The following is a 27,184-nucleotide window of genomic DNA, read 5'->3' as shown; positions in this document are numbered from 1 at the left end:
GGTGTGGTTGTAAAACCCCCTTTCACCCTGGGCTGAGGTTTCTCGGCCTGTACGTGATCTGCAGACGTGTGTCGTTTGGATTTCTTCCAGGAAACGAGAGAATACGAGGTTTCCATTTAGAGACGAGACACTTTTCAGCACTGGGGTGGGAGAATCAAAGCCTTTTTGCCTTGTGGGACTTGCTCAGCGCCTTTCTCCTCTTCTGTGACTCAACCGACTCCTGTCTCCCGTCCTCCTCTTTTCTCTCCCCCCGTCTCCTGTCTGCTGTAAATACTCTCCTCTCCTGAAGACTCCTGGGAGCCCCCCCCCCAAGAGCAAGGACAATGTGATGTTTTTTGTAGCGCTTCAGTAGCAATGCCTAGCTGCAGTAATCTGTACTTCGTTTCCAATACGATCCTGTGGTAAAGCTTATGAATACAAAGTGTTACCTAAAGGCGGGAAAACAGTTTTCTTTCTTTATTTTTTTTCCCATGATTTAAACAAGATCAGTTATCGTCCTAACAGCTAATGAGAGATGCCTGACTATTGGACTGATTGCTTCATACTCAAGGGTTGTTTGGTGCAGAGCACATGTTTTCTGTGAGTGTTTTATTTTAAGCACTGTGTGTAGGAGATGCAGTACACACGGTTAACAAGGCAATAGAACTTTCTCTAAATTTTAGAGAGGTGTATCATGGGATACCTGCATGTGAATTTGTAGTTTTGCATTGTACATAAAAGCTGTTTAATTTGTGGATGATGGATAAAGGGGTGGGGGGGAGGGATTTGTACATAATTCGTATGGTGGGAATAAAATTAAACTTCCTCTCTTTTTGAAAGGCTTGTCCTCCAGTCTAACTGAAGATCCCAAAGTCTGTTTCGTCCTGGTAGTGGAACTGTGTGTATGTAGACCTGACATGCAGTCTCATCTGCAAAAACCAAGCAATGCTATATTGTGTGCAATGACCACCAAGATGGTGGTCTCCAGACTGCATGACAGGGAAGAGGAATTAATCTGGCATGATGTTTTTGCATCACCTGTAATTTACTTCCACTTGTTTTCAAGGGCTGGTCAGTGGACAGAGGGTGGACACCCTGTTTTGCCAGTCAACACCTTTGACCCTTCCCCTACAATGGAGAATTATATAGCAATAGTTAGGCACTATTTTTATATCGCACCACATGCAAGAAACTCTACATCCACAAATCTACTTTGCAGTGTGATAAATCTCCTATAAAAAGATTTCATATACAATTGCTGAGTCAATTAAAATCTAATAAAAACTAAAGAAGAGATAAGGTTAAATTGAGAAAGTTACCACTGCATTGAGAGCAGCATGACATAGCAGCCAGCTCTTTGACTCCTCTCTGATGGGTTGTGTGTGGGTTTGAGTTGTGGTTTCTGCAGACACTGCTCAGTTGAAGCACCTTGAATGAGGTACCTTACCCCAGCTGTGATCATTGGGTGATCATTTTTAACATTGGACCAGCCGGGGGGGGGGGTGTCTTGCTCTCTGGTTACCTTAACAGTACAGAAACCAGGATGAGTTAAGGCCAACGAGCCAGTGTGGCTCTGGCCTGGACTTCACTTTGATACCAGGGAAGTATTAGAGAAACAAACGTCTATCCTACAACTAAATCTAAGCATATTAAATGTGGAGCAGGCATTAAGGTCTCTGGTGAGGATCTTCCTAACTCCGTTAGCTCCTGATACCCACGTTGTCATTTAGTAGACACATTACAGAAATATGGGAAGTTTCTGTGGCTCACAAACGTGCCGGAGCTCAGAGATTTATAAACTGGAAACAGAATCTTCAGCTGGAATCTTGCTAGAAAACGTCAGCTCTTTCAGAAAGTAAGGGTAACATTCCCTTTGGTCGTGTATCACTTTATTTCCTAATGGCGTGTGCTGTTGGAAAAAACCTGTGACCAGTCAATGAAGCACCGTCATTGTTTTCACGTGGGCAAAAAAACCTTAATTACCCACAGCCAGCAGCTGTGCCCGTTGGGGGGTAATCGCAGAGTCTGGTAAGAAAATAAAACTTCTCACATGAATCAAGAATGGTGTAGTATTGTTAAAGAGGGAGAGAGACGATTAGTTAAAAAAATGGGAGGTATGCATGAATTTTGATGTTTTTTGTGCAGTTACACTGTTACAAACGACACAAGCCACCTGCCGTGGAAGGAGATAACATTTCGTGTACATTTACCGTGTATCTCGGGTGTGAGCCTATCTGTTGCGTCGGGAGTTTATTTTCCCACGGGCGGCTTCACCATGCGTACAGTTGAGCACATCGCTCCGAAACTGCCACCCTGTTCATTTCCTGCCACCCTCCTGTCAGAACCACGTTATCTCGAGGGCTGTTTCCTGTGCCTTGCAAACAAGGCCGGGAAATGCGAATCGAAACCATCGCGACACGCATATCAAGTGCTCTTAAGGTTACACCGCGCGGCGCGATCTTTTTGTTCAGCTCGTGTCCCGCGTGTGCGTGTTTCTTTAAACTCCGCTAATTCGCGGTGCCGACGCCCTCCGAAACGGATACCTGAGGAGATCGAATTCCGAATCGACCTCCCAGGAAATACCCCCCCCCGCTAATGTTTAAAAATCGCAGGAAACAAATACTCTCCCACGTAAATCGAGCCGGTGACATCGCATGAACCAAATCCAGCATTAACGGTCCCAGTACACCCGAGTAACTTGTCTTGTGCAAGCTGAGACACAGCTGTGTTCAGGACGGTGCTCAGCGCATCGCACGGCGGAGTTTCCACCGTCCGGCTGCGCAAGAGGCAAAAAGCGCGATAATGCAGCGCAGCTTCCACACCGCTTTGAAACCCGCCCTCAGCTGTTCTGAACCGCAGAGAAAACTGAAATTGTAAATATGGAAACAAGAAAAGGCAGCCTACAGAGTACGAGAGAGACAGATTAAGTCCCCGGCAGGAACTATGCCGATAGGCCCTGCAGAAGATTACCGGGACTGTCACCACACTAGTTCTGTTAATAGCCTTACCACCGTACTCTTTCCTGTAACTCATATAGAGCACTTAAACTTGCTTCTTGTTTCTCGTGTTCCAGCCTAGGCCTGTGGCGGCTATTAGCGGTAGTGTTATTGCTTGTCGTTGAAAGCTCCGAGCGTTTCTTCCCATAGTCTGAAGACAGGCTGGTACAGTAGGTGGGTTAATTGGTTTCTGGGAAAACTGTCCCCAGTGTGAGTGTGTCTGTGTGTACCCTGCATCCTGTCCAGGGTGTGCCCTGCCCTGTGCCCGTTGCTTGCTGGCATAGGCTCCAGCTGCCCTGTGACCCTCTGTTGGTGAAAGAGGTGAGAAAATGGATGGACAGGATGGGTCTGTGAGTTCTGCCATCATCGGGCTGCCTGGCACGACACGCCCTCTCTGAACTGCATCCACAGATACAGACTGTACAACTGAAGACCTTATTATCACACAGAATGGCTGAAGACACATTTTACTTGCAAATTAGATTTTTTATGATTGGGGGAGGAAAGGGTGACAGAAGCCGAGATGTTTTTGAAAATAACCCACTATCTCTTCAGAACAGATCTTTTTGTAACCTCTGCGATGTCTGAGAAATATGTGCGTCATAGTTACATTTTTTTTATTTTAATGGTATGACAGCCCTGATAGATCGTGGTGTTAACTGGAGTAACGAGAAACGTCGTTAATATCTGATGAAAATCTTCTCATGCTCACAAACTCTTCATTGCAGGGCATAAGCAGTGCAGTCAATTGTACTCTATAACCCTGTGCACCAAAAAAGAGATACTGTACTCAGAATAATACCATGTAAGATGTCATATATTTTATTATTCAGCTCCTATTTCTGTGGATTTAAAAGGGCACTGCAGGATATGTTTTCAAATGGTATTGTAAAATATTTTCTAAAGTGACAACAACAAAATGCTGGTTAAACAGAAAATATAACTATATTCAGAGATATTCAAGTACTTTTTTGTTGTTATTCAGAAACGGAAAAGACAGGAAATACGGCAAAGTTCAGTCAGTAATGAAATCGTTACATTTAATTAACTGTTCCAAAATGTTTTTATAATGGCTTGGGGGAAAAGGAATATGTAGAAACCACAAAACAAACTGATGATGATGAAAATAACAATTCTGTATCTATTTTTGATTCATTGTACAATGTAATGACTAAACCACATCATGGTAAAAAAAAATCTCTTAAATAAAATTTTAATTCTTGAAAACAAAGGGTTTTACTGTTTCAATGTCAAAATCACTTTTTCAATGCAAAAGGCACAGAGTGAAAAGGAAAGCCAGGATAAAGTGACCTGCGATGACCTGGGTAAGGTTGCTGGTGGCTCAAGATGCTGAGATCCAGCAATTGAGAAAGACGTTAGTCAGTTCAGTTTAGTTGTCATATGCACAAGTGTGAATGCTGAACTGCATGTATGCTCCAATACAAAGACATTAAGGAAACACCAAAAAAAACCAGAACAATAGTAGCAATAAAAACAATGTTAAATAACACTCTACTTAAAATTCAGCACAAGCAATTGCAAAAGAACCTCACTGTGAGTGGCAGAGGTAGAATTCAATACTCTGACAGCTTGCGGGAAGCAGCTGTCTCTGAATCTGGAATCTTGTGCCTTTTTTACTCCTATAAAGTTTACCAGAGGGCGGGGGAGAGAAAAGAGAGACACCAGGATGTTGTCCTTAGCAATACTCCTTGTGAGACGGCAAATTGTAAAAACGTCCACAATAGAGGACATTGTCCATTACTGAGAGACTCTCTCAAGTGGGAATCCCTCAGTAGTGGATACACACAATCCTCACATAGCCTTGTGATGTGTATTAGATCATCAAGTGTTCTCAGATCCTACCCTTTAAACGAACACACAACACTTACTTTTTTTTATGGTATATGCTTACAGGAGGTGAAAAATGCTCACATTGACCGTGGGGGCAAACCAACACCAAACGCTGACGTCTTTACTGGTTTCAAAGACTGGTTCATTACTCTGTTTTGCTGCCTACTCTCCTACTCTTGCAGTGACCTCAGCAGTAGGTCAGCTTCATGGTTAGAAAGCATTGACGTGTCATTCATTTTAAGAAAAAAAAACTTTTTCCAAATAATCTATAGAGAATGGTTCTGATTTTTTCATTCTGTGCCAGTCTTAACTTCTTGTATCTCGACGAAACACGACTGAAATAGAAGTCCCTATGTAATCTGTTTCAAGGTGCAAATGCTTTTAATATCACACTACCACAGATGGATGCAAGGCATTGCAATATGTCTACGTGCAGAAAAGACCATAACGGGTTTTCTTGGAACAGTGTTACAAAATAACCCTACAATTGTGGCCATGTTATGTGTAATCCGGCAAAGTGCGAAACTGCGCTAGTATTTAATAACTATCATAATTCTGTAACTTGTTTTCTAATATTATAACACCGTTTCTAACTACACTATTTTATATTAGAAGAGCTTTTCGCGCGTGTGACGCGTCACAGGAGCACAACCAGGTCCGCAGAACTAGACGCAGCTTCTGCGCCGGGAGCGAGGCAGGACGTCGAGCGTGCGTGAGAGGCTGGTCAGCGCCAATGGAGGGGGAGCCGAAATGTCCCCCCCCATCGGCCTGAAAAACACAGTCAATTTTACTTTCCCATCGTTCGTTTAATCTGAATTTACACCATCGGCGGGTTAGGTACGGTGGTCCCCCTTAAATGACATTTTCTGTTGGCCTAAATCGAATGTTGGTCTCCGTCTCTGAAATTGAAGTACGTCACTGTTTTTAAAGCGATCATTAAAACAGTAACTGGTCTTGAAACGGGTTTCGCCTTTAAGGGCGAAGGTGTTAGACTTATTTTTCTTAAACATGATTTAAATAAAAAGAGAAATCGGGGATATTCATATTTTTTCACGCTATTTACAAAGCAAAACCGGAAAGGACCAGGCTCTTTCCCTCTGAAGTAGAAAGCACTTCCGTTTTAGAGTATGCCACCGCAGCAGGGTCTGTGCCGTAAATCGTGTTTCGGCCCGATAAGAGGTCACAGCTTTAAATCCCCTGTCTGCAACACGGAAAGTACAAAGCTTGTATTGCTGTGCTTGTCACTGTTCTGTAGGACGGGTGACAGTTAAAAAACAACTGCCAAAAAAATGCACCTCCACAGACGAGAAGGAATTTGCCATTACCAATATGGCGTCTCCGACCTTCAGTGGCAAAGATGCTAAGCGTCTGCGCAGTGGTGGCAGATACCCGGATGATGACGACATAGATATATGTGCGGAATTTTCCTATTTTTAAATCTTACAGTCGGTCCTGTTCCTGCAAAATATCCCCCTGTCGGGTACATAAAGATTAGTAAATTAGAAAACTTCCTGTGGCCTTAATGGTTGTTTTTGTAAAACGGAGTGAAACGTGTTGTTTTGTAAACCATCTGCTGGAAGCTCAAGCGACATGATACCCTACCAAGATGGCTACCTGAGACTTCATCCACCATTACGGGACTGCGCATGCCCAGACGGCGCTTTGCTCAAGTTTGCGCCAACTCCATGGAGAGGATGTTAGCAGTGTCGGGGATAGATGCACAGGATTGATTCACAACAATAATATTTATCTCGCAATAACGGCAGTGATCTGTGGAAAAATAACAACAAGGGTATCCCCGATTGTAGCCACGTGTGGTCGGCCTATCGATTACCCTGGTGCATTTTTATTGCTTTTAAAAAATATATATATATTATGGAAGGGAACGGTTCTGCCGATCTGAAGAGCATCTTTGCTAGCAGCAGCTATAATTGCAGGAGCAGAAACAAGAACCATGTAGGTTAGGCCTCACAAAGGCCACGCTCTTGTATTCCTGTGGTTTTCTTTCTGCTTTTTATGGTTGGACCTGGTCCCGCGACCAGCACCTTCGCCATTGTGAACTGGAGCCGTCGGGAAGCGTGGAACTGACGGAATTTCGGGCTCCGGTGCTTTTTTGGTTTCGCTGGTGGATTTCGTCAAGAAAGGACTCGCCGCCGTGCGATAGTCATCAGATTGGGGGAAAAATATTGCATATTCTTGCGTTTGTAAACAAGCCCGCTAAATCCACGGATTGCAAGCCCAAGGTGGGACACGTTTGCGGGTGAAAATACAGCTGGCCATTTGGATACTTTTGTATGTTGGGACCGTTGCTTTTTACCTTGGAAAGCCGCGGCGTTCAGTAAGGATTCCGTTTAATACCGAAGGAACTGACTGCTGTATGAATGTGGGACAAAATGGAGACCCCAACGATTGTATACGATTTGGATACCACTGGAGGTCTGATGGAGGTAAGGCCTTAAAGATGATCCTGACCCAAGTGCGTTTGTTTTATTTAAAGAAAACACCGTCGTGTAGAATTGGGATTGTTAATTTGCATTAGAGGTAGGCAAAAGCGGCTAGATTTGAAAAGTTCAAATCGGGATTAGGCGTGCAAAAGTGATACAAACCTGCAGGTGACACGAATTCTCAAAATGTAGTAATTCCCCTTGAATTTTGTCTCGGCTTTGACCGAGTGACAGCTATTAAAACGACACATGTTGACAGGGCAAGCTACGTTTTGCTCGGTCTGGACCATCACTGGCGACTGTGCTCCGCCGGGCCCATAGGACTACGCACCCGGGCCAGGAGCCGTGTGTCGGACGGCTGTTTTTAACTTTTTAATCTTTTATAATTTAAACATTAGCTGAATGGCACTGAGCCCCCAGACGGCAAACGCCATGTTCATTGTCCGTTTTTCAGAGTCACTCAAAAAAGTGAAGTTCGGGCATGTCAAAGTCGTGGTAATTTCTCTCTTCAGCCCTTATAGCAGCTGTAGCCGCGGTCTGGTAATCGATATGTGCAGCTACATATATGTAGGAAATCGCGTATGGAGGAACTGGTTCGCCTTTACCCTTAACTTTTGATTCCCTCTGTGTGTGTGTCTGTGTCCCTGTCACATTTCAGCAAATCCAAACCCTCCTCGCTCCCCCCAAATCCGAGGACGGGGAGAAGAGGAGCCGAAAGCCGGATAAAGAGGCTCGGAGGAGCGGCAGGGCCACCAACCACGACACCTGCGACAGCTGCCGGGAGGGAGGGGACTTGCTCTGCTGCGACCACTGTCCGGCCGCCTTCCATTTACAGTGCTGGTGAGGCCCGCTGACCGGCTCTCCCCGCCGGCTCGAGCGCCCCTCGCGAGGGGGGGGGCGCGACGGCAAACACGGCCCTTCCGCCAGTCTCGCGCTGGCGGTGCGGCCGGCTCTGGGCTCCGAGGCAGCCGGCGGCCCCTGTTCGGCCAGACGGACCCTCCGCCCTGGTTTCGTTTACCAAAACAACACGGTTTCAATTTTAAGACTGGGGACGCGGGGGAAGAGGAAAGATACGGGCGTGTGTGGCGGTTGCGTTTCAGGGGAGTCGGGGGGGGTGTTGGCGTTCTGGGATTTCAAGGTTTCGGCCGTTGAGGTTACGGAAAGGAAATGGCTCCGTTCGGTTGCCATCGAAACGCCGCAAGTGGACTTTTGCCCCCGGGTGGGTGTGTGTGTGTGTGGGGGGAGGCAGGCCGGGGCAGGTTTCGAGCTCCAGTGTTTTACGTGCTAAGGCTGCAACAGTCCCTGCCGGAGCGAATCGAGCCTCCTTATCTCGGAACCGAATGATGTCCACCCATAAGTGAAATATCAGCCACTTTCATTTTGTTTTTGTTTTTTAATGAGTGTTGCGTGTCCGCGCCCTTGCTTTAATCCCCGGGGGTAGTTCTCTCCCCCCTCCCCTCTTCTTTCTTGGCCGGGGTTTCACTGAACGGGGCTTTGGCAATTTTGGGGGAAAAAATGGAGTCTGCGCTGCGGTTCGCCTGCGCTTGTGTTTACAATATGGCGACCTCCCTTTAAAATGTTTTATTCCAGCGCCATTTTGCTGTCATTCTGCGTATTAGTGATATTTATTCTAAAATAGTGACAGTGTAAGGGGTATGGGAGATACCGTGGCGTGTCTGTGGTGTTCTGGATGAGAAGGGACGTGCCTTCCGTGGCACCAGCTGACGTATACAGTAAACAGACAAATCTGTCCACACTGGAGACTCCGTATAATTACCTCCTAAAATCGGAAGCTTCGAATTTGCAGCACATCCGAGTTAAAGTGCAGGGCAGTTTGGCCTGTTTTTCTCAAGAGAAGCCCCAGTGCTACAATAAATGCACAGTGACGGCGTTGGTAGTGACGGACCAAGTGGTCTCTGACGAGACTGTCCGATTTCATTCGGGTGTCTTAGGGAAAATAACGCCTTCTGTTGAGTTGGCACCGTCGCTTGATCCAGGCAGTGGTCTCTTTCATTAAACTACGATTTGTTACGTTTCCCCCCCCCCCCCCAACTACATCATTTCAAGGGCAGGCTTTTCTTTGTTAATCCGCCTGTCACAACTGAAATGAGCTCTACTTTGCAACATGTGATCAAATGTAATTGTCATTTCACGCAACAGCAGTAAGACTTTTTTTTAAAAATATTTCCCCTTAACAATGTCAGAGAAAGTAGCATTTCTCTCAAATGTATATACTGTTTTTTCGATGGCTTTATGGTTGAATCTGTGTAGAGCTGGAGGATGATAACCATTCCGTATTGGTTAGTACTGTATCATGCAGGCCGAGCTTCGCACGTTTTGTGCAGAACAGAAAGGAATGTCTGGCTCTTTCCTGGTTTCAATAATGCAAATTTGAGGAAAAAATGCTCTTTATCCACAAAACCCACTGTGCCAGCACAAAGCACGAGAAGCAGACGCAAGCGGCTGAGACGCATTTTAACAATCCTTGTGGGTTTCATTAATTTCTTTAAAAAGAAGAAATTCTGCTGGCGTTGGGCACTGTCATCCTGTTTGGTTTTTAGAAGTGCTCTTTGTATATTAATCTGAATCGCAAATGAGGCTTGGAAGGTGCGGGCAGAAACGCGAACTATCGCCTAGGAGGTGATTTGAGAGAAGACGGCCGCTTCAATCATTTTATAATGGCGAGTCAGAATTTGTTTTTCCCTTTTCACCTTTGGTGAAGGCTGAGCTGCAGTTCGACCTGTGGCCACGTGGGGGTGACATCACTTTTGCTGATCACCGCTGGTTGGAAACGGCAAAGACTTGCTTTGTGCTCTTGCCGGGTTTAAGCTGGCGTAATGGTCGGTCCTGTGTACCTCAAAAGAAGCTGTAATTGAAACTCGAAGTAGCACAGGAAAGTGGTGGTGAAGAACTGACTTTGTTCTTTGGGGTAATAAGCACTTCTCAAGAAAAACAAACATAAACTGCATACAGCTGGTATAATTTTTTGTGGTTTGTTCTTAAAGTGATAGTTTGCAGACATCTGTGCGACGCAGTGTGCTCTGTCAACGATACCTACCTGAAACCCTTTCTCATTTAACCCTCAGGCCCTTAGAGTTATCTCTTTATAAGGGTGTTATTGGGATATTTTGGAGAGCAAGCCTCTGTGATGTGAAGCCGTGCAGAGTTTAACTTTGCCATCCTGTGTGTGGATCTCACCAGGCCAGTGGGGTACTAGATATGTATCCTGCCTGTACTGTACCCCATGAGGTTTTAAGGGGACGGGGGGTTTTGACTCCCTGATTTCAGTTACAGGCTTCTGACCATGGGAGTCTGATATAAGGTTCCCAGGTTAGGAAAAATGAGAGGCATAGTGGCTGGGTTAATAACCATTAACCATGTGGATATAGTGATTTCTCTGCAGGCTGAATGCTGAACTACATTTGCTGGTTATCTTGAACCCAATAAGCCAATTAGGAAAAAGTTCTCATTCCCAGTTTGCGCCTTTGAGACCCATTAGTACAGCTGGGATTTACTGCAGCAGTTTGAGTGAAGACTCTTGGAGAAAGTGTGGAACTCTCTCCCAGTAGCACCAGTCTACTCAGCTGTACAAGTGGAGGCCAGCATTGTTGGGGGGGTGATCCCCAAGATTGGCTGGGGTGTGGAGGGTGCACTGTCTAGTCCAACGGTCCAGAACCCAGGATGAGCTCTGGTGTGGTGATGATGACTTTATTTTATCGTGCCTTCTCGGCAAGATTTAAAGAGAAGCACACAAGGAGAGGAAATAGCAGAATTACTACAATGAGCCTCTGTCCTTTGAAATGGAGTTTACATCTTACCTTGGCTCAAGAATTCAATAGCTGTGTCCTGCTTGGGATTTGAACTCACAACCCTATGATTTGGAGTTTAGAAAGCCTAGTCTGTAAATGCGGGCCTGGTCATCTGTACAGTGAAGGTTGTTGATTTTTTTTTTACTTCCCTGGTTCTAGTGTTTTTAGATCTTTTCTGAGGCTGCATATTTGAAATTCTGAAGCCTTGTTTTGTTTCTAGTTTCTTAATTAAAATAAAAAAAAATTATTTTGAAAAGCTTTAGAATTGTGCCTTTAAAAAACAAGGTGAAAAAAGAAACAGCCCTTTCTAAAATACACATGTCCACCCTTTACTGTAGCCACTCAGATGTTTTTTTAAATTTCTTGATGGCAAAAACTGATGTGAAATTCCTGTACTGCATTTAACAGTAGATGCTTAACAGGTTGAAAATATTCTTTGGTTTAATTGTGGGTCTTGAGGTTCAGAAGGGTTTGATGTACACCCTAGATTTCTAAGAAAATCCAACTAAATGTGTTTAGTTTTGCAAAAGTAATAAAATTCCACCAAGCTTGGCTCTTTCATGTGGAGCTTAGGTACAGTTCATTTTTATCTTGCACCGACACCTAGTGACACATAGGGGGCGTCTGCGCTTTTCCCAGTAGGACTGTATTTCATAAGCAATTTTACTCATGAGTCTTTTCTGCTCATCTGGCAAATTTAACATACTCGAAAACTGGACTATGAAATCCTAAACCTTTTTGTTTCTAACATCCATTTACCTTATCCGATTCTTTTCAAAACGTTCTGATTTTGGAGCATTTAACCGTCATGCCTTAAAAGGTAATGTGGTTCATGGTCCATGTGTAAGATATCCTCAGAGCAAATGTGTCTTTTGCTACATGTCAGCCCTGGGCCAAACAGGATTTGCAGCTCAATCTGCTCTTTACATCAGACTCATTACACTTTTTTTTTTTTGCTTGAGAGAAAGGAGACAATAGTTTGGTTTTCTTTATGGAACGTTTCATTGCATTACGCCCTTCTGCAGTTCCTTCAAATTTTAGAAGTGCAAACTTGGAAAATGCGCTTGTGCAGAGGTGACGTTTCAGCACAGCCCCAGGGCAGTGTGGGCTTAGCTTGGGTGACTGCACGTGTTGCATTCCCAGCAGCACTGCAGTGCAGTCTGCAGGGAATCCTGGGACGTCCTCGAGCGTCTGCGCCGTCCGAGCTGATGTACCCCTCAGCCTGATTCCTGCGTCCTCTGCCTGGAACCCGTCTGCCTGCTCTGGCAGACAACCAAGGAATTCGTGAGCATTGTTTCAACCTGTGCAGAAGGCATGTAGTTGGTGCACTGAAAGCTGTCCCAGTGGGCTCTTCTGTGCATTCCTGTTGTACAAGGTCTTCTGGTCAAAGCATATGCATTTGTGTGCATGACTAGAGGGTGTTATTTTTGGCTCCCTTCATCATCTCCTATACAGTGTATGACCTATCAGTGGTCCTCAAATCACATTTAAGAGCTTGTTCTTTTGTCTACAGGACAGTGAGACAGGGCAAATGGGTGTGCAAGGTGGTGATTATAGTCTGTCTTTTTCCATAATAGTGAAGCAAGATTAAGGAGTAAACTCTCTCTATTACTACGGCTTAAAGGTTAAGCCTACAGTGTGTTCCAAGAATGGTTTCAATGATCCTGACATGTAGTCTCTCCACAAAATAAAAATGTCAGATGGGTTATCAAAGGAGAACTACAATGCTATTTTTATATTTCAGGTTTAGAAAGAAGTGGCATCGATAGTGCATTTCAATCCACAATGAAAGTAACATGTACACAGTAACATGTAAAACCACCAATTTACGTCACAAAATAGACTCAATTTCCAGTATTGCACAGCACCATATTCTGTGATTCAGATCAAGGTAGCAAAACATCCGGTGACTTGAAGCAGCTCTATTATACTGTTAACAACCAGGCTTGTGAATACTTCTCTTTTAATCCAATAGAAATATTGGAAATCAACTTCGAGATGATTTGCTGACAAATGCTACTCGGTTGTTAACTATGCATGCAGGTCATGCTGGAACATTTCTGCGGTGAACTGTCTGCTGCACAACCTGCACTTACTCGCTCGTACATCTCATTGCATTTGTCATCACAGTGACTAGTGAGCATGAAGGGCCACCTCACATCACAGTCATTGCAAACTCTTGACAACATAGTGACTATACAGTAATTTCACAACGTTTTCACAAAACTTTGGGATACCGTCAATGTAATTAATTTTGTTATCAAGATTCTGTAACCTGAGACTGCAGATCCCCTTTAACTGTTCTTTTAAATAATTTAAGAGGTTATACTCGGCATTGCATCAGGAGCAGTGACTGCAATATCAAAGAATAAAGCTGCACAATTTGTCTTGACCATTAGGGGTTTGACCTTGAGTGGACTTGGGGAGCTTGCTATCTGTCTGATCCTCTTTGATTTTTCTACCCACAGTAATCCCCCCCTCAGTGAGGAGATGCTGCCCCCTGGTGACTGGATGTGTCATCGCTGCACAGTGCGCAGGAAGGTAAGCCTGCTCTTCCGCATAGCACAAATGGGCCTCTTTTTCAAAAGGTAACTCCTTACACTTATATAGAGCTTTTCTGGAGACTCCACTCAAAGTGCTTTACAGGTAATGGGGATCCCCTCCACCACCACCAGTGTGCAGCCCCACCTGGATGATGCGACGGCAGCCATAGTGTACCAGTACTCTCACCACACACCAGCTCTCAGTGAGGAGGAGAGCAGAGTGATGAGGCCAATTCATAGATGGGGGTTATTAGTAGACCATGATTGGTAACGGCCAAGGAGAAATTTGTCCAGGGCACCAGAGAAATACTCTGGGATTTTTTTATGACTACAGAGAATCGGGATTACGTCTCCTCTAAATGACGGTGTCCCCATTGCTATACTGGGGCATTAGGACCTACAGAGACTGTATGACTGTATGCCAAGTGCCCCCAACTGGTCCCGCTAACACCTCTTCCAGCAGCAGCCTTAGCTTCTCCCTGGAGGTCTCCCATCCAGGTATTGGCCAGGCTCACACCTGTTAGTTTCAGTGGGTTAATGGTGCCGAAGGAGGTGGTGAAAGGCCAAGCAAACCTCTTGCCTAAACTCCCCAAGGGCCCAGCACAGCCTCTGACCAGGCCTGCCTGCAGCCATGTGTTTTTCCAGCCATTTCTAACCGTAAAGGAAAATCCTCCAGCGCTGCTTCATGAATGTCAGCATGAAGGGTTTATCCTTGTGCCCACATTCGTCAGGATCACTGAATTGGTTTCTAAACCTTAAACTATATTTCTGCTTTTCAAGCAGGACAGCCCATCATTCCAGTGGCTTGGAAACTGCAGCTGAATCCTTTATCGAGAAATAAACATGCACAGCAGCTGCGTCAAGCCAGCAAACCACACGTTGGCACAGCTGACATCACAGAGATAAACCGGTGGTGGCATCAAAAGTCGCCCATCTCGGCAGGTTTCAGGTGCTCAAGGTGTGAGAGCGTTGCCACCCTACCAGTTGACTGATGTCAGTTCTACCAGGGCACACTGATGACATTGCTGAGCACAGGGCTCAATAAGAGGAGGTGAAAGAGATAAGTGTGTCAGCTGCTGAGCCTTCTTCCGGCCTGATGTGAAACAAAGTAGATTTCACAGTAGAGGGAACTGATACTTAGTGGTCCCCAGGGTCTGGAGAGCCGTACAGCAGGGGTTAGAGCTGTGTGTCTACAGCTGGGGACTCCTTGTTTGTCATGACGGTGTGAAACACTGTGATGCGGAAAAGATCTCTGGACTGATTTCACAGCAGCTGTAGGAGCAATCGGATACACTGGGGCTTACGGGGAATATCCCACGCTTCCCTCAGCTGCTTCCTGAACCTCTTAGTCATGAACAGAGGGGACTGCGAGGACTCAGAGTCATAGGAGGCCCTGACACAGCCAGCCCAGCAGATTCCTGCAGGATCACCTGTGACGCACGAGCCAGGGGACACAAGCGGATTCTTCATGGAAGAGCATTTAAAACCGGAGAACAGGAGGCATGCCTGTATGCAGTGGCCCTGGAATAACCCACCAAGTCATGTTTTTGAAGCCGATGTCCTGGCTCCTTTCGGGAAAATGCTGGATGAAATCTTGGGATTAAGAAATTGCTATCTGCCGGAGGGGCTACATGTGCCGAAAGGCCGCCTGGTGTTTGTAACCATTCTTATTTATTAAAACCGAGGACAGGAGGCACTGGCCTGGTGTAATGTACCCGGATGTGTTTTTGAAGCGGATGTCCTGGCTCCTTTCAAGAAAATGCCGGATAAGATCCTGGGATTGATGGCTGATCACGGGTGATCCTGAAGCAGTCTGCTGGGGTAACTTTGTCAGGGCCTTCGATGACTTAGAACTACCTCATGGGCTACACGTCCTCAGTTTCGATAAATAAGAAACAGGAGGCACTTCCTGACACTGAAGGCCTGGTGTAATGTACCCTGCCATATTTTTGAAGCCGATGTCCTGGCTCCATTTAAGAAAATGCTGGATAAAATCCTGGGATTCATAAATGAATAACTACGAAGGGGCTATATGTTCTCGGTTTCTGATAAACAAGGAACAGGAGGCACTTCTTGACCCCGAGGGCCTGGAGTAACGTCCCCGGCCCTGTTGTTGCCGAGTCCTGACCGCTGCGCTCCCTGTCCCCCCCGCAGAAACGCGAGCAGAGGAAAGAGCTGCAGCAGATCAACGGGCTGCTGGACCGCCAGCTGCTGAAGCGCTCGTCCTCCCCGGCGGCGGAGCTGGACCTGGGGGCGGTGCGGCTGGACGCGGGGCCGGGGGGCCCGGGGGCGGGGGGGCTGCGGGTGGCCGTGGCCCAGGTCCGGCTCCTGGAGCGCCGGGCCAGCAGCCGCCCCGGCACGCCCACCTCCAACGCCAGCACGGACACGCCCACGCCCTCGGAGCAGAACGACGTGGACGAGGACCTGCTGGACGTGGAGGACGAGGCGCCCGGCTCGGAGCCCGACTGCGCCACCCCGCACCTCAAGAGGCCCTTCGAGCTGCTGATCGCCGCCGCCATGGAGAGGAACCCCACGCAGTTCCAGCTCCCCAACGACCTCACCTGCACCACCGCACTTCCAGGTCAGGCCGCGATGCGCCGGGATCGGGAACGTGTGGGTTCACTCTGTCCGCCCTTCGTTTCATATACAAGGCTATCCCAGTGTGCACTGGGCCTGCATTCCCGAAACGCCCACTGCGCCGAGAAGTAACGGATACCGACTCCGTTTCCCCCATGAGCATTCATGGGAAAGAGGAGGGTTGGGCTTGGGGGCTCATTAATAGTCCACACGCTCACATAAGTGCACATAAGAACAATGGGTTCTGTTTCTTGACGTCTTTAATACAATAGCATTGCGTTACTTCTCTAAGTTGTACAGGTGCACAACAATAAAAGTTGTTCAGTAATGAAAGTTTCCATTGTTGGTTCATACATAATATTTCATCCAGAATTAAAGGCTTTCCACTATAAAGAACACTTGTGCTTATCTACTGTACCTTGCATCCTTGTACTATGAAACGTTCCTACATAGTCCGCTAGAGTATGAAACTGCAGGTTAAACACTGTGCTTCCAATATGATGCGAAGGTCATCTTTTGTGCCGAATGCAGCCTTAGGCCTTGATTGTCAGAGTGGCCCGTTTGCGAAGCAATGGGCTGCAGAAACTTAATGTTGGAGTGTTAATGTATCTGTGAATGAAGAGAGGACCCACCTGAGTGCTGGTCACTCTTCACTGACGTCAGATATCCGAGTTCTTGGTGTTAAATGTGTAGCCTTGTTCTGTCATTGCATCAGGTAAAGCTTCTTTCCGTGTTGAAAGGTAAAGAAAAGGAGCACACTGTTCCTTTGAAGCCTGCGCATGTGAACGGAGCTCTTTATTTGACCCTCTTTTTGTGTCATTGACTCGTACTCTCCCCTGGGTTTCTGGTGAGTGACGCTGAGGGCGCGAGTTTGGTATTCGGTGTCTAAGGAACGTGTTGTTGCTCTTTTTTTTTTTAGGAACCAGTAAAAGGAGAAGGAAAGAGGAAACAAGTGGGAAGAATGTTAAGAAACCGCAGCACGAGCTGGACCACAACGGGCTGGTCCCACTGCCGGTGAAGGTGTGCTTCACCTGTGGCAGGTAGGCCAGGCGTCCTCGCTGCGCCCAAGCCCCGCCTCTTCCCCAGTGGCCAATCGCGCGCTGCTTCTGGCGCATGCGCCAGTTGTGTTTTGATTGGCTGTTGTGTTAACAGTAGCTCGGAGATTCCAGAATGAGAGGACGTGACAGTGGGTTTATTGCAGTGCATATATAACCACATACACCCGAAGAAGGCTCCACAGCTGAAAAGGTGTTTCCTTTCTTCTCTTTTCAGCATGGAATAAACCTATTCCTTGTTCCTATATAACCACATGCCTTCTAGAATCCTCTTGAGGTTCTTGAGACTTGTATTCCAGACTTCGAGTATGTTTCAGCCTGGGTAAACGCACACATTTTGTGTTTTCGTTGTAATTTCTGCAGTAGCCAGATAATAATTCCTTACACTTGTATAGTGCTCTTCTGGACACTTTACTCAAAGCACTTTACAGGTAATGGGGATCCCCTCCACCACCACCAGTGTGCAGCCCCCTGTGGATGATGCGACAGCAGCCATAGTGCACTAGTCTGCTCGCCACACACCAGTGTGGAGAACAGGGAGGACAACAGAGTGATGAAGCCAGTTCAGAGATGGGGATTATTAGGAGGCCATGATTGGTAAAGGCTAGGGGGAAATTTAGCCATTACAATGGAGTAACACCCCTACTCTTTCTGAGAAACAACCGAGATTTTTAATTACCACAGAGAGCGCCTTTTTACATTAGTGTCCATTAGTGTAACTATACCGGGGGATTAGGACACACACAGACCACTCAGTGAGTCCCCTCGACTGGCCCCACTAACACTTCTTCCAGCAGCAACCTTAGTGTTTCTCAGGAGGTCTCCCATTCAAGTACTGACCAGGCTCCCACCTGCTGACCTTCAGTAGGCTACCAGCTGTGATATGGCTGCTAGGCAGGATTGATGCTGCCTTGCATTAGATAAGTGAAAGGGACAACTGGATGATGAATTTGGGATGGGACACAATTTGCAGGAAGAGATTATTCCTGGGTTGGAACTTTACTTTGAACTTCAAAAAATGGAAAAGATAAAACTAGACTTTTTTCTGTCTGTCAAAGTGTGATTGCATTTTAAACACCCTTTTAACCCATTGCATTTAACAAAGTCAAACAAAATGATTCATTTCCTTTGTGATTGCCAGACAATTTGTGCAATATTTCAAAAATCAGTCATATATCCTGTCATACCCGTGTGACATACAAATTGAATTTTACAGGATGCATAACAGCCATTGCAATTGCAGAATATTGTGAGGACTTTTTCAGGTCCAATCGTATACACCCCAAAATTGAGTTTTTAAGTGATGAAGTAACAGCTGTGTAATTTAAATCATAATTCTAATTTTTTTTTTAGGAGACTTTTCATGGATGTCTCATTTGAAAGTCTACTCGGGCACAGATTGTTTTACGAATCATTCCGTTTTTTTACGGAGATGAGAAAAGGTTACATTAATTTTATTTTAATGAAATGGAGCTTTTAGCCCTTTTTAAATTCATTTCTGAGTAGTAATGGGAAGCAAAAAAAAAACAGTATTTGCAGTCCTCATTCAGTGCAGTTCTGAGCTTACCCACAGCTTTTTGCTGCTATTATAAACTTATGAAAAATGCATTAAAATAATTGCATGATTTAACAGGTGTATCAGAAAAGTGTACAATATGTAATTTATTTTTGAAATTGTAGACTGGTGTTTTGCTAGCTGGTAAGTAAAGCAATCAAGCAAACGCTGACTAGCGCTGAATTGCTTTTGGATAAAAGAGCTGTAATTACAGGGAAAATTGCAAACTCTTAAAGGGAGAGAAAGGAATCATACAGGCAATCATCTTCCAGGGAGCACAGCCGATACAGGGGAGGCCGGAGATCGTGCTCGATTTTTCCCTTTTTTATCCTCCTCCTCGGGTCAGCGGCCCTTGCTGTCCTGGGGGATTCAGTAAACCCCTCTGTGTCTCTGTGTTGCTCTGCTGGAGAACGTGAAGCTACCGTTTCCATCCCGCACAGCTGCTTGAACGAAATGAGCGCCCTTGTAGGGACCCACAGCTCGTTAGCCTTAATTGCTTCAGTGTTTTATTTGAAGGTTCTCTATGGGACAGCCCCTGGTTTGGGCTGATTGAAGCAAACTGTCGTGAGCAGTTCTGGCCTCTCTGGTTTGTTTTTTTCTGCAGCAGTGTGAATATAAGCTTTTGTTTCTGCTTTTATGCCTTTGTGCGGAAGCCTGTGTTTGAGAGCACCGTCTCTCAGCATGTTGCCCTTGCGGTAAAACTCCTCTTGGCACGGTATTTTTCAGGCTTTGCCAATGCAGGAGAGGACTTAATGTGGGTTTATGCCACCGGTATCCCAACTCCTTTGGCAGCGGGTGTCCCCTTGAGACACAGTCCAAATCCCTAGAAACGCAGCTGAGGGCTCTCTGGCACCAGTGCTTGTCGGGCGCCACTGTAGCCCTGGCATGTGGGCGCTGTAGGGGTGTCTGGCGTTGTGACTAGCCTCTGAACCGCAGAAGGAATCCTGGGGACCGCAGAAACGAGCACAAAGGAAAGCCTGCGTGGAGTATTTCAAATTTCCAAATGACGTGCCCTTTGAGGGGTGGTCTCGCAGGCTGTTGGCCAGAAGGAGCTGAATACCTGAGATTTTCCTGCAACCCCCAAAAAAAAAACTCTGGCTCTTAGGCGTGGGGCTGAAAATCTGTGGTGTGCAACAAAAAGTCGCTCAGGTTGTTAAATCTGTATTTAAAGGATCTGGCGATAGCGCTCGAGAATTCTTTTCCTCAGGAATGGGAAGTGAGGTTTAGATAAAGGCTGAGGGATTCGGTTGGATTTCACGTTTGCAGAACGTCGTGCCGAGCTCAGTAGGACCCCCCCCCTCCCCTTGGCAAGTGGAACGTTTGTGTTCGGTTCCTTGCCTGATCTCGGCAGGGTGAAGGCTCAGAAGGCGCCACACCTTTCTTGCACCATATCTGCCCTGCAGGGGGGTGAGAGTAGACCAAGTGTCAAAGCTCCGGCAGTTCACAGCTCAGTTCTGCAGGGGGTGAATTGAAAACGCAGGAGCTTGTTCTCCGGCCTCTCGATTGACCGGAACGGAACAGAAGCCTCCTGCCGCCATCGCGACGGTGCTCCTGGCGAGACTGGCCTGACGAGGGGGGTAATAAGCGCTCGGTTCTCTCCTTCCCCAGGAGCTGTCGAGTGGCACCGCTGATCCAGTGCGATTACTGTCCTCTCCTCTTCCACATGGACTGCCTGGACCCCCCCCTCACTGCCATGCCAACGGGCAAGTGGATGTGCCCCAATCACATCGAGCACTTGGTGGTAAGTTGTCCCGGCGTTTGCATCTGACACCATGAATGGTATCTGATTTCCTGCTGCTGTAATTACTTGCTGACTGTGAATGGAGAGTACAATAGCTACTTTCGGTAAGTGGGGGATAATTATGCTAATCCTCTTAACCTCAGCTTATAGAAATTGACAGGTTTCATGTTTATTCAGGAGGGAAACAGTCAAGAACTTTTTTTGACCAAACAAAAGCAAAGAGTCTTTTGAAAGGTGTAAATTGATCTCAACTGTATAGAACTGACGACGTTACAAAGAAGGGTTATTATTCTGCTACTTGTCTGTGCAGGACCTATTCTTCAGGCTCTGTAGCACTAGTGTGATGTTCATGAGTGCTAAATATTCAGTTTGGCAAATCTTGGTGATTTTTTTTGTTTTGTTCAAGTGAACAGTTGAAGTCCCTAGTGTTTCAGCGCCAGTTGTTTTTCTGGCTCTCGGCTGAGAGATGAGGAGGTTTGTGCTGGTCCTCAGTTCTCTGGGCATCTGCTGCCGTTTCAGCTGAATCAGAAGAACATGACGCTGAGTAACCGCTGCCAGCTGTTCGACCAGTTCCAGGACAGGATATCGCAGCACGCCGTGAAGGTGGACTTCCTGCGCCGGGTTCACCGCAAATACCCGCCCAACCGCCGGGGCACCCCGTCCAACAGGAAGAAAACTCTCAAGGTATCTGACCCACTACCCGCGGGGGCGCCACTCAGCCAGAACGAGCCCCGAGTTTGTGCTGAACCGATGTCCTCCGCGATACAAGAGGCCCTCTCGCAAACACCTTTTTTCCCCATTGGAGTGATCATTGTAGCTGACACTGTGGTTTGAGCTGTGAAATATAAGAGGACAGGGGCTCCGTGTCTACAGGTTGCTGGCATTTAGTTATGCAGGGGTTATCTGTTTTGTAAAAAGTTTCAAAAGGAATAATTCTCCAAACACTGACTGGCTGTGGCAGCATGCACATTGCGTATTAAGAACTCTCGATCTGTTGGGTTCCGTGGACTCAGGCTGCCCGCCCCCCTGTTCTCTCCCCGCAGGTTCCCGATGCCATCAAGTCTCAGTACCACTGCCCTCCTCCCCTGCTGGCGCCCGCGGGCATCCGAAACGGGGAGCTGATCTGCAGCGGGGGCCCCGGCGCGCCTCGCCAGCACCTTTCCCTGTCACAGCACTTAGCGAGCGAGGCCGAGCAGCAGGAGGTACGGGGCCTGTTCCTGAGCCGGCCGAGCCGCTGCTGCGCACACTTTAAAACCCGTGCAGTCACCGGCGTTCTTAATGCACCGCTTATTTTAACATTTATCTTTGCTCAGTGTCTTTTTATTTCATCTTAAAATGCAAAATGTTTCTTGCTCCCTTTTCAATGCAATTAGAAGTTGGTTGTGTTTGTGATGAATGCCGCTTCCTGAGTCTTACCTCTTTTTTTTTTCCTCCTCCCCCTTATTGCATAGTGGCTTCGCAGCGTCATTGCACTCCAGTGCAGCATTTTCAGACATTTATCTGCTAAGCAGATGCCGTCTTCTTACTGGGACTCGGAGAAAACGGAGAAGGCTGACGTCAAGCCTTGCGTTCGAGGCGACGGGAACAGCTCTTCCGCCCTCGGCAGCTCCTTCTGCGCCCCCGACAGGACAGTCCCGACCGCCTCCTGCCCCAAACCCTGCGGCACGCCCGTTGGCCCCCAGGGGGCCCCTGTGCTGAACTCTGTCGGCCCCGCCGAGGAGCGGGGGGGCTGTGGCGCGTGCTTGGAAAGGCCCTGCCGGAGCTGCGGGACGCCCAACGGACCCCTGGAGCCCCTGGTCAGGGTGAACGGCCCTCACCCCTGCAGCGACGGTCCTGAGGCCTGCAGGCAGGGCGAGCTGCAACACAGACTGAGCAGCGCGGGCGGGCCCGGGTGGGCCCGGCCGCAGACGCCCTCGGCCTCGGGCCCCGGGCTGCAGAACCACGTTGGGGGACCCGTGATAAAGACGGAGGGCTCCGCCGGCCGCAGTCCGTGCACCCACAAAGGAACCACGGCCGCCTCCGTTTCCTGTGCCAACCCGGACCCCCCTGTCCCCCTGCAGCCCCACGGGGCGGCCCCCGGCTCAGGGGGCGGTCAGGCCGCCGCGATGATGAGCCGCAGCGTGGCGTCGCCCACCGCTGGGACCCGAGCCCTCACCCCGCCCAGAACCGCCCTGGACTCCGGCACCGCCAGGAGGCTGAGCTCGTCCACGCCACCCTCAGGTGAGGCTTGCAGAAGTGACCCAGACAGCCCGCCCCTCCGCCGTGGGCGCAGCGAGTCAGAATCGGCCTCGGAGGCTGGAGAGGCACCCCAGAAAACCCGAAGGGGGGGGGCTGACTTTCTGAGTGCCTGCGCTTTTGCTTTCCAGATGGAAAAGCCAGTCCCCGTGCAGTGTCTCCCGGGAGCGGGACTCCCTTTCCCAGCTTTGCCGCCTCTGCTATGGGCGACATCAGCAGCTCCATGAAGGAGGTGATCGAGGGCGATGGGGGTGAGTCTGGGTGTCTGTCTGCCTGACATTCACTTTCCTCTGTATACATCACCTGCGTATCGCCAGCCTTCAGTGTCTACACCTATGTTAGTGAGGTTTTTCCTGTCCACTTCCTGCTTTATAAACCTTTGAGGAAGTCCAGAGTGCAAGAGGTGATCCTGGTGTAACAGTAGCAGAAGACCGAAAGCTAGGAAGGTAAAGACAGTATAAAGGAGAAGAATAACTAGCGACAGTTGATGTTTAATGCTGTTTAAATATCATTAAACTCAATATCGGGGCATTGTGGAGCAGCATTGGTCTAGGAGGGGGAGCTTTCCTTCCCAGGAGAATTGTGCAGGTGTTCCCCACTTTCAGGAGTGTTGTGTTTCAAGCCCTTGACCTCTCTTGTCGTTTTTATCTGCGGCAGAGATTGAGCTGAACAAGCTGGACGAGCAGTTCATTAAGCTCCTGGCCTGGCAGAGGATCCAGCAGCTGTTTCCTCCCTCTGCGCCGCCCTCCCAGGCCGGCTGCGCCAGCCCGCCCTCCTCTGCCCGCGCCGCCACGCCGCAGGCGCTGCACGCGGAAGGTAGGGGCCCTCTCACTCGCTCGCCGTCGCCCCGCTTGCCCGGTGCGGGCCGTGCAGCCACCCTGGGGAGAACAGGGGTTCCTCCGCCCTGCTGGCACGGGTCGGGGTGGCACCTGAAATCTCTGATGCCGTTCTGTCTGTGTCCTGGCAGCACAAAGGAAAGAGGTGCAGGCTCGGGCAGTGTTCTACCCCCTGGTGGGAAAAGGAGTGGCTGTCAACATGTGCTACAGGACCCTGTACATAGGAACTGGTAAGCTTTACACCTGGGGGACCGTTTGATCTTCCAACAGTGCATCTATGTGCTCTGATTGGTTTGTTCCACGGGCCCGTCCAGATTCTTGTAACAGTCTTGACTTCTCTTTCAGGTGCTGACATGGACGTGTGCCTTACAAACTATGGTCATTGTAATTACGTATCGGGAAAGCACGCCTGTATTTTTTACGATGAGGTAGGCTGTCAAATCCTTTACTTCGTGCTCCGTAACTGATCAGAGCAGGACGCCCGAGTCTCCTAGCCTTATACCGGACGTTCCTGCGGGAAATGATTTGATTTGGATTTTGATTTGTTTTACATTTAGAATGCTATTTGTGTTATGTTCACACCTGATTGGCAATGATAAGTTATGTGTTTTTCCCCTTCTCTGCTCATGGGTGTGACCCTGTAGTCGCACACAAGGTAGAGTGACAAAGTGTATGCCACCCCCCCCGCCACACTCGACCTCCATCCTGCTACTCTCTTAAACACATCACAGGCACTACAGCCCCGTGCAGGGCGTTCAGCACCGAGTGGAGGACAGGTGTGCCCCCTGCCAAGAGCACCGCATGGGTGCAGTGCTCAGTGGGATTGCAGGGGGCGCTGTGTAGCCAGTCCCACCCTACCCTTGGGGAGACTTGGCCAATGTCACCATCACCGAATAGGGAATCCCAAGTCACAGTTGGCCAGTGACATGCCCCGGGCTTGAACCTGCAACATTATAGAGTTTAACATCCGGTCAGACAAAACCCCTTACTGGCTGAGCCAATCTGCAGCCCTGCAGTTGTTTTATTACTGAGTTTGTTAACCCTTTTTATTGTTTTATTCCTATCCATTATTCACAATAAAAAGAAAAAACAAACCTTTTTCATGTATAAATATGCTGTCGTACTTATAGCTTCTGGAATTTTTGTACTTTAATTCATGTCAGAATGTCCAAGTGGCCTGCTTCTAAATCCAAAGTTAAATGTCCCATAATAATGTATTATTACAGTGTAATTTGTAAACTTGAAAAGATCCAAGGTAGCCTTTAATTTATGTAACTCATTCGGTAATATTGCACAAAAGGGCTGTCTTTCCGAGTTAAACCAGAAGATGCCTGCAGTGAAGAGTTGGTTTCTCTGAGTGCTGATACTGAGCGAGTTTGTTCGCGGTTTCAGAACACAAAGCATTACGAACTGCTCAACTACAGCGAGCATGGGACCACCGTGGACAACGTGCTGTACTCCTGCGACTTCTCAGAGAAGACAACTCCCAGCCCCTCCAGCAGCGTCGTCTCCAAAGTGCAGAGTATTATCCGTGAGTACTTCCATTCTGAAAAATGAAAAATTAACTTAATCGTCCCAGATGGGAAATTTGCTTTCCAAGCAGGAAAAAGACCTAACAGAATACATTATACGTGCAACACAACATAAATTCGTGAACAAATAAGAAACATGCATGTATAGATGACAAAAGCAAGTTAACAGCTAAAGTATTCTTCACCATTTAGAAAAAAACAATGAACTTGGGTCATCGATGTGTGAAATGCATAAGATACGTGCGTGGTTTAAAAATAAAGTAAAATATGCAATCCGTTATCCAGATTAAACAGGTTGATATCCTTGGGAATAAAGAATTACTTAGTTCTATTACACTTATATGTGGGTAGTTGTTTAAAACCACCTCTCGGTGAAATCAAGACCTTAAAAATGGGACTTTTCAGTTCTGGTAAATGTGATCCTGCGTGTGTGCGTGTATGTCTTGTCGGCTTGTGTTAGAACAGGGGTGAGCTGGTTCTGGGGGGGGCCGGTCTGCCTGCAGGTCTCCTAGGTCTCTTCAAAGCCAGCAGTGCATGAGTCGCTGGGGGGAAGCTGTTCAACCGATTCCATTGAACCCTTAATGAGTTGTTTTAAATTAAGAGCTGAGTTTCCTGAAGAAAAGAAATTCAGCCGGCAGACGCTTGCCCTGCAGGACCAGGCTCGCCCCGGCCCCGAGCTGGCACGCCCCCGATCGGTCGATTTGATCGATCCGATCGATGGGGCGCGACCCGCGAGCGCTCTGACGGCGTGTGTGTGTGTGTGGCGCAGGGCGCTGTAAGAAGAGGAAGCAGGCGGAGGAGGAGTGCGTGGCGGCGGCGGCGGCGGCGCAGGCGGCGCAGGAGGTGGGGGTGATGAGCTGCCAGGCCCAGGGCGGGCGGCGCGACCCCTGCAACTGCAAGGCCAGCAGCTCCAGCCTGATCGGGGGCGGCGGGGCGGGCTGGGAGGGCACCGCCCTGCTCCACCACGGCAGCTACATCAAGCTGGGCTGCCTGCAGTTCGTCTTCAGCATCACCGAATTCGCCAGCAGGCAGCCCAAAGAGGAGGAGCTGGCGCCCTCGGCCCAGGAGGGGGCCGAGCTGGCCGACAAGCAAACACTAAACCCCCCCCAAGTGCCCGTGCTGCGCTCCAACTCGGTCCCTTAACCGCCCCTCGGACTGCCCCCCCCAGCCCCCGCGGGGATCCAGAGACCGCAGCCGGACCAGGACGGCGGAACAGTTTTTTTTTTTTTTTTTAAAGAATCGTTCATACATTTGCATGATATGAAGTATTTTTTTGGGGCTCAGATTTTATGGGCAAGTTGCACATAGAATTTCTATTTTTTTTTTTAAAAAAGCGAAACTTAACAGTTACTTAGATTTGCATAAAAAGGGATTCTTTCATCGTCCTCAACATTCTGAACTGCGTTGAGAAGAGAAGTCAGTTTCCATTATACTTGTAAAGTAATCAAAAGACTTGGTCTATTTTGTGCCAGTAAGGATAGTTTTTATATAAACATGCTTTTTTCATAAGCAGAAACATTTATTTACTCTTTGTCATTTTTATTTAATGTATGTGAAATTATGCTATCAATATTTTTTTCTTGCTACTTTTGCACTACAGGTAGCTACCGTATATTGTTATATATATATAAAAATCAACAAAAAGAAAATTCAGATTTTCTTTGATATTTGTGAATTATCGATTTCAATAAGAACAAAGAAGCTTTGGATTCCATGTATATACACCCTAAATGGTGTTTTGTTGGTTTTTAAATGTGTACAGTGCTTCAGGGCTTTAACATGGGCTCCAGTCGTGATGTTTCTGTAGCGTTTAAAAAAAACATTGTCGTAAAACTTGTACCAAGTCCTGGTTTTTCAATACTGTAGTTCATGTGTAAATAGTGACTGTATTGTTTTAGATTTTACATTTGGACACTTTCATGAAAATCCTGTACATATATAACAAACTTTGACTTCTGTTTCTGCCTGTCTGTTATAACAGTGTAAATACATAAAGATTTTTTTAAGAACATGTTTCAAACCACGTCTGGC

General features: G+C 47.5%; 2 protein-coding genes across 5 annotated transcripts in view; both read left to right on the top strand.

Annotated features, from left to right (window-relative positions):
• Positions 1 to 4,206, top strand: part of LOC148643457 (seizure protein 6 homolog) — a 211,185-nt gene extending 206,979 nt beyond the window's left edge. For all 3 annotated transcript variants that reach the window (XR_015928998.1, XR_015928997.1, XM_088615666.1), the window contains one exon: positions 91 to 4,206. The gene's annotated coding sequence lies outside the window, so the exon portion shown is untranslated. The remainder of the gene's footprint in view (positions 1 to 90) is intronic.
• A 2,273-nt stretch (positions 4,207 to 6,479) lies between these two features.
• Positions 6,480 to 27,173, top strand: phf12b (PHD finger protein 12b). 2 transcript variants are annotated; one of them, XM_088616327.1, is made up of 15 exons: positions 6,480 to 7,273; positions 7,929 to 8,110; positions 13,548 to 13,620; positions 15,777 to 16,203; positions 17,119 to 17,239; positions 20,418 to 20,550; positions 21,070 to 21,234; positions 21,594 to 21,752; positions 22,002 to 22,770; positions 22,917 to 23,036; positions 23,443 to 23,601; positions 23,753 to 23,851; positions 23,967 to 24,049; positions 25,014 to 25,152; positions 25,807 to 26,150. In XM_088616327.1, exons 1-15 carry the CDS (start codon positions 7,208 to 7,210, stop codon positions 26,004 to 26,006), a joined length of 2,895 nt encoding a protein of 964 aa, XP_088472453.1. In that variant the 5' UTR covers positions 6,480 to 7,207; the 3' UTR covers positions 26,007 to 26,150. The 2 variants fall into 2 exon arrangements, with proteins under 2 accessions (XP_088472453.1, XP_088472452.1); XM_088616326.1 differs by having other exon boundaries at positions 6,481 to 7,273; positions 25,923 to 27,173.
• Positions 27,174 to 27,184: the final 11 nt, after the last annotated feature.

The sequence above is a fragment of the Lepisosteus platostomus genome, chromosome 22 (genome assembly GCF_059453375.1).
Source record: "Lepisosteus platostomus isolate fLepPlt1 chromosome 22, fLepPlt1.hap1, whole genome shotgun sequence".
In the NCBI taxonomy this organism is placed as follows: domain Eukaryota; kingdom Metazoa; phylum Chordata; class Actinopteri; order Semionotiformes; family Lepisosteidae; genus Lepisosteus; species Lepisosteus platostomus.
This window is presented reverse-complemented; position numbering and strand designations above follow the sequence as displayed.

Coding starts and splice junctions, on each gene's coding strand:
- phf12b (XM_088616326.1), top strand. CDS start 7,208: ATGTGGGACAAAATGGAGACCCCAACGATTGTATACGATTTGGATACC. Junction 21,235..21,593: donor ACAGGAAGAAAACTCTCAAG/GTATCTGACCCA, acceptor CTCTCCCCGCAG/GTTCCCGATGCCATCAAGTC. Junction 23,037..23,442: donor GGTGATCGAGGGCGATGGGG/GTGAGTCTGGGT, acceptor TATCTGCGGCAG/AGATTGAGCTGAACAAGCTG.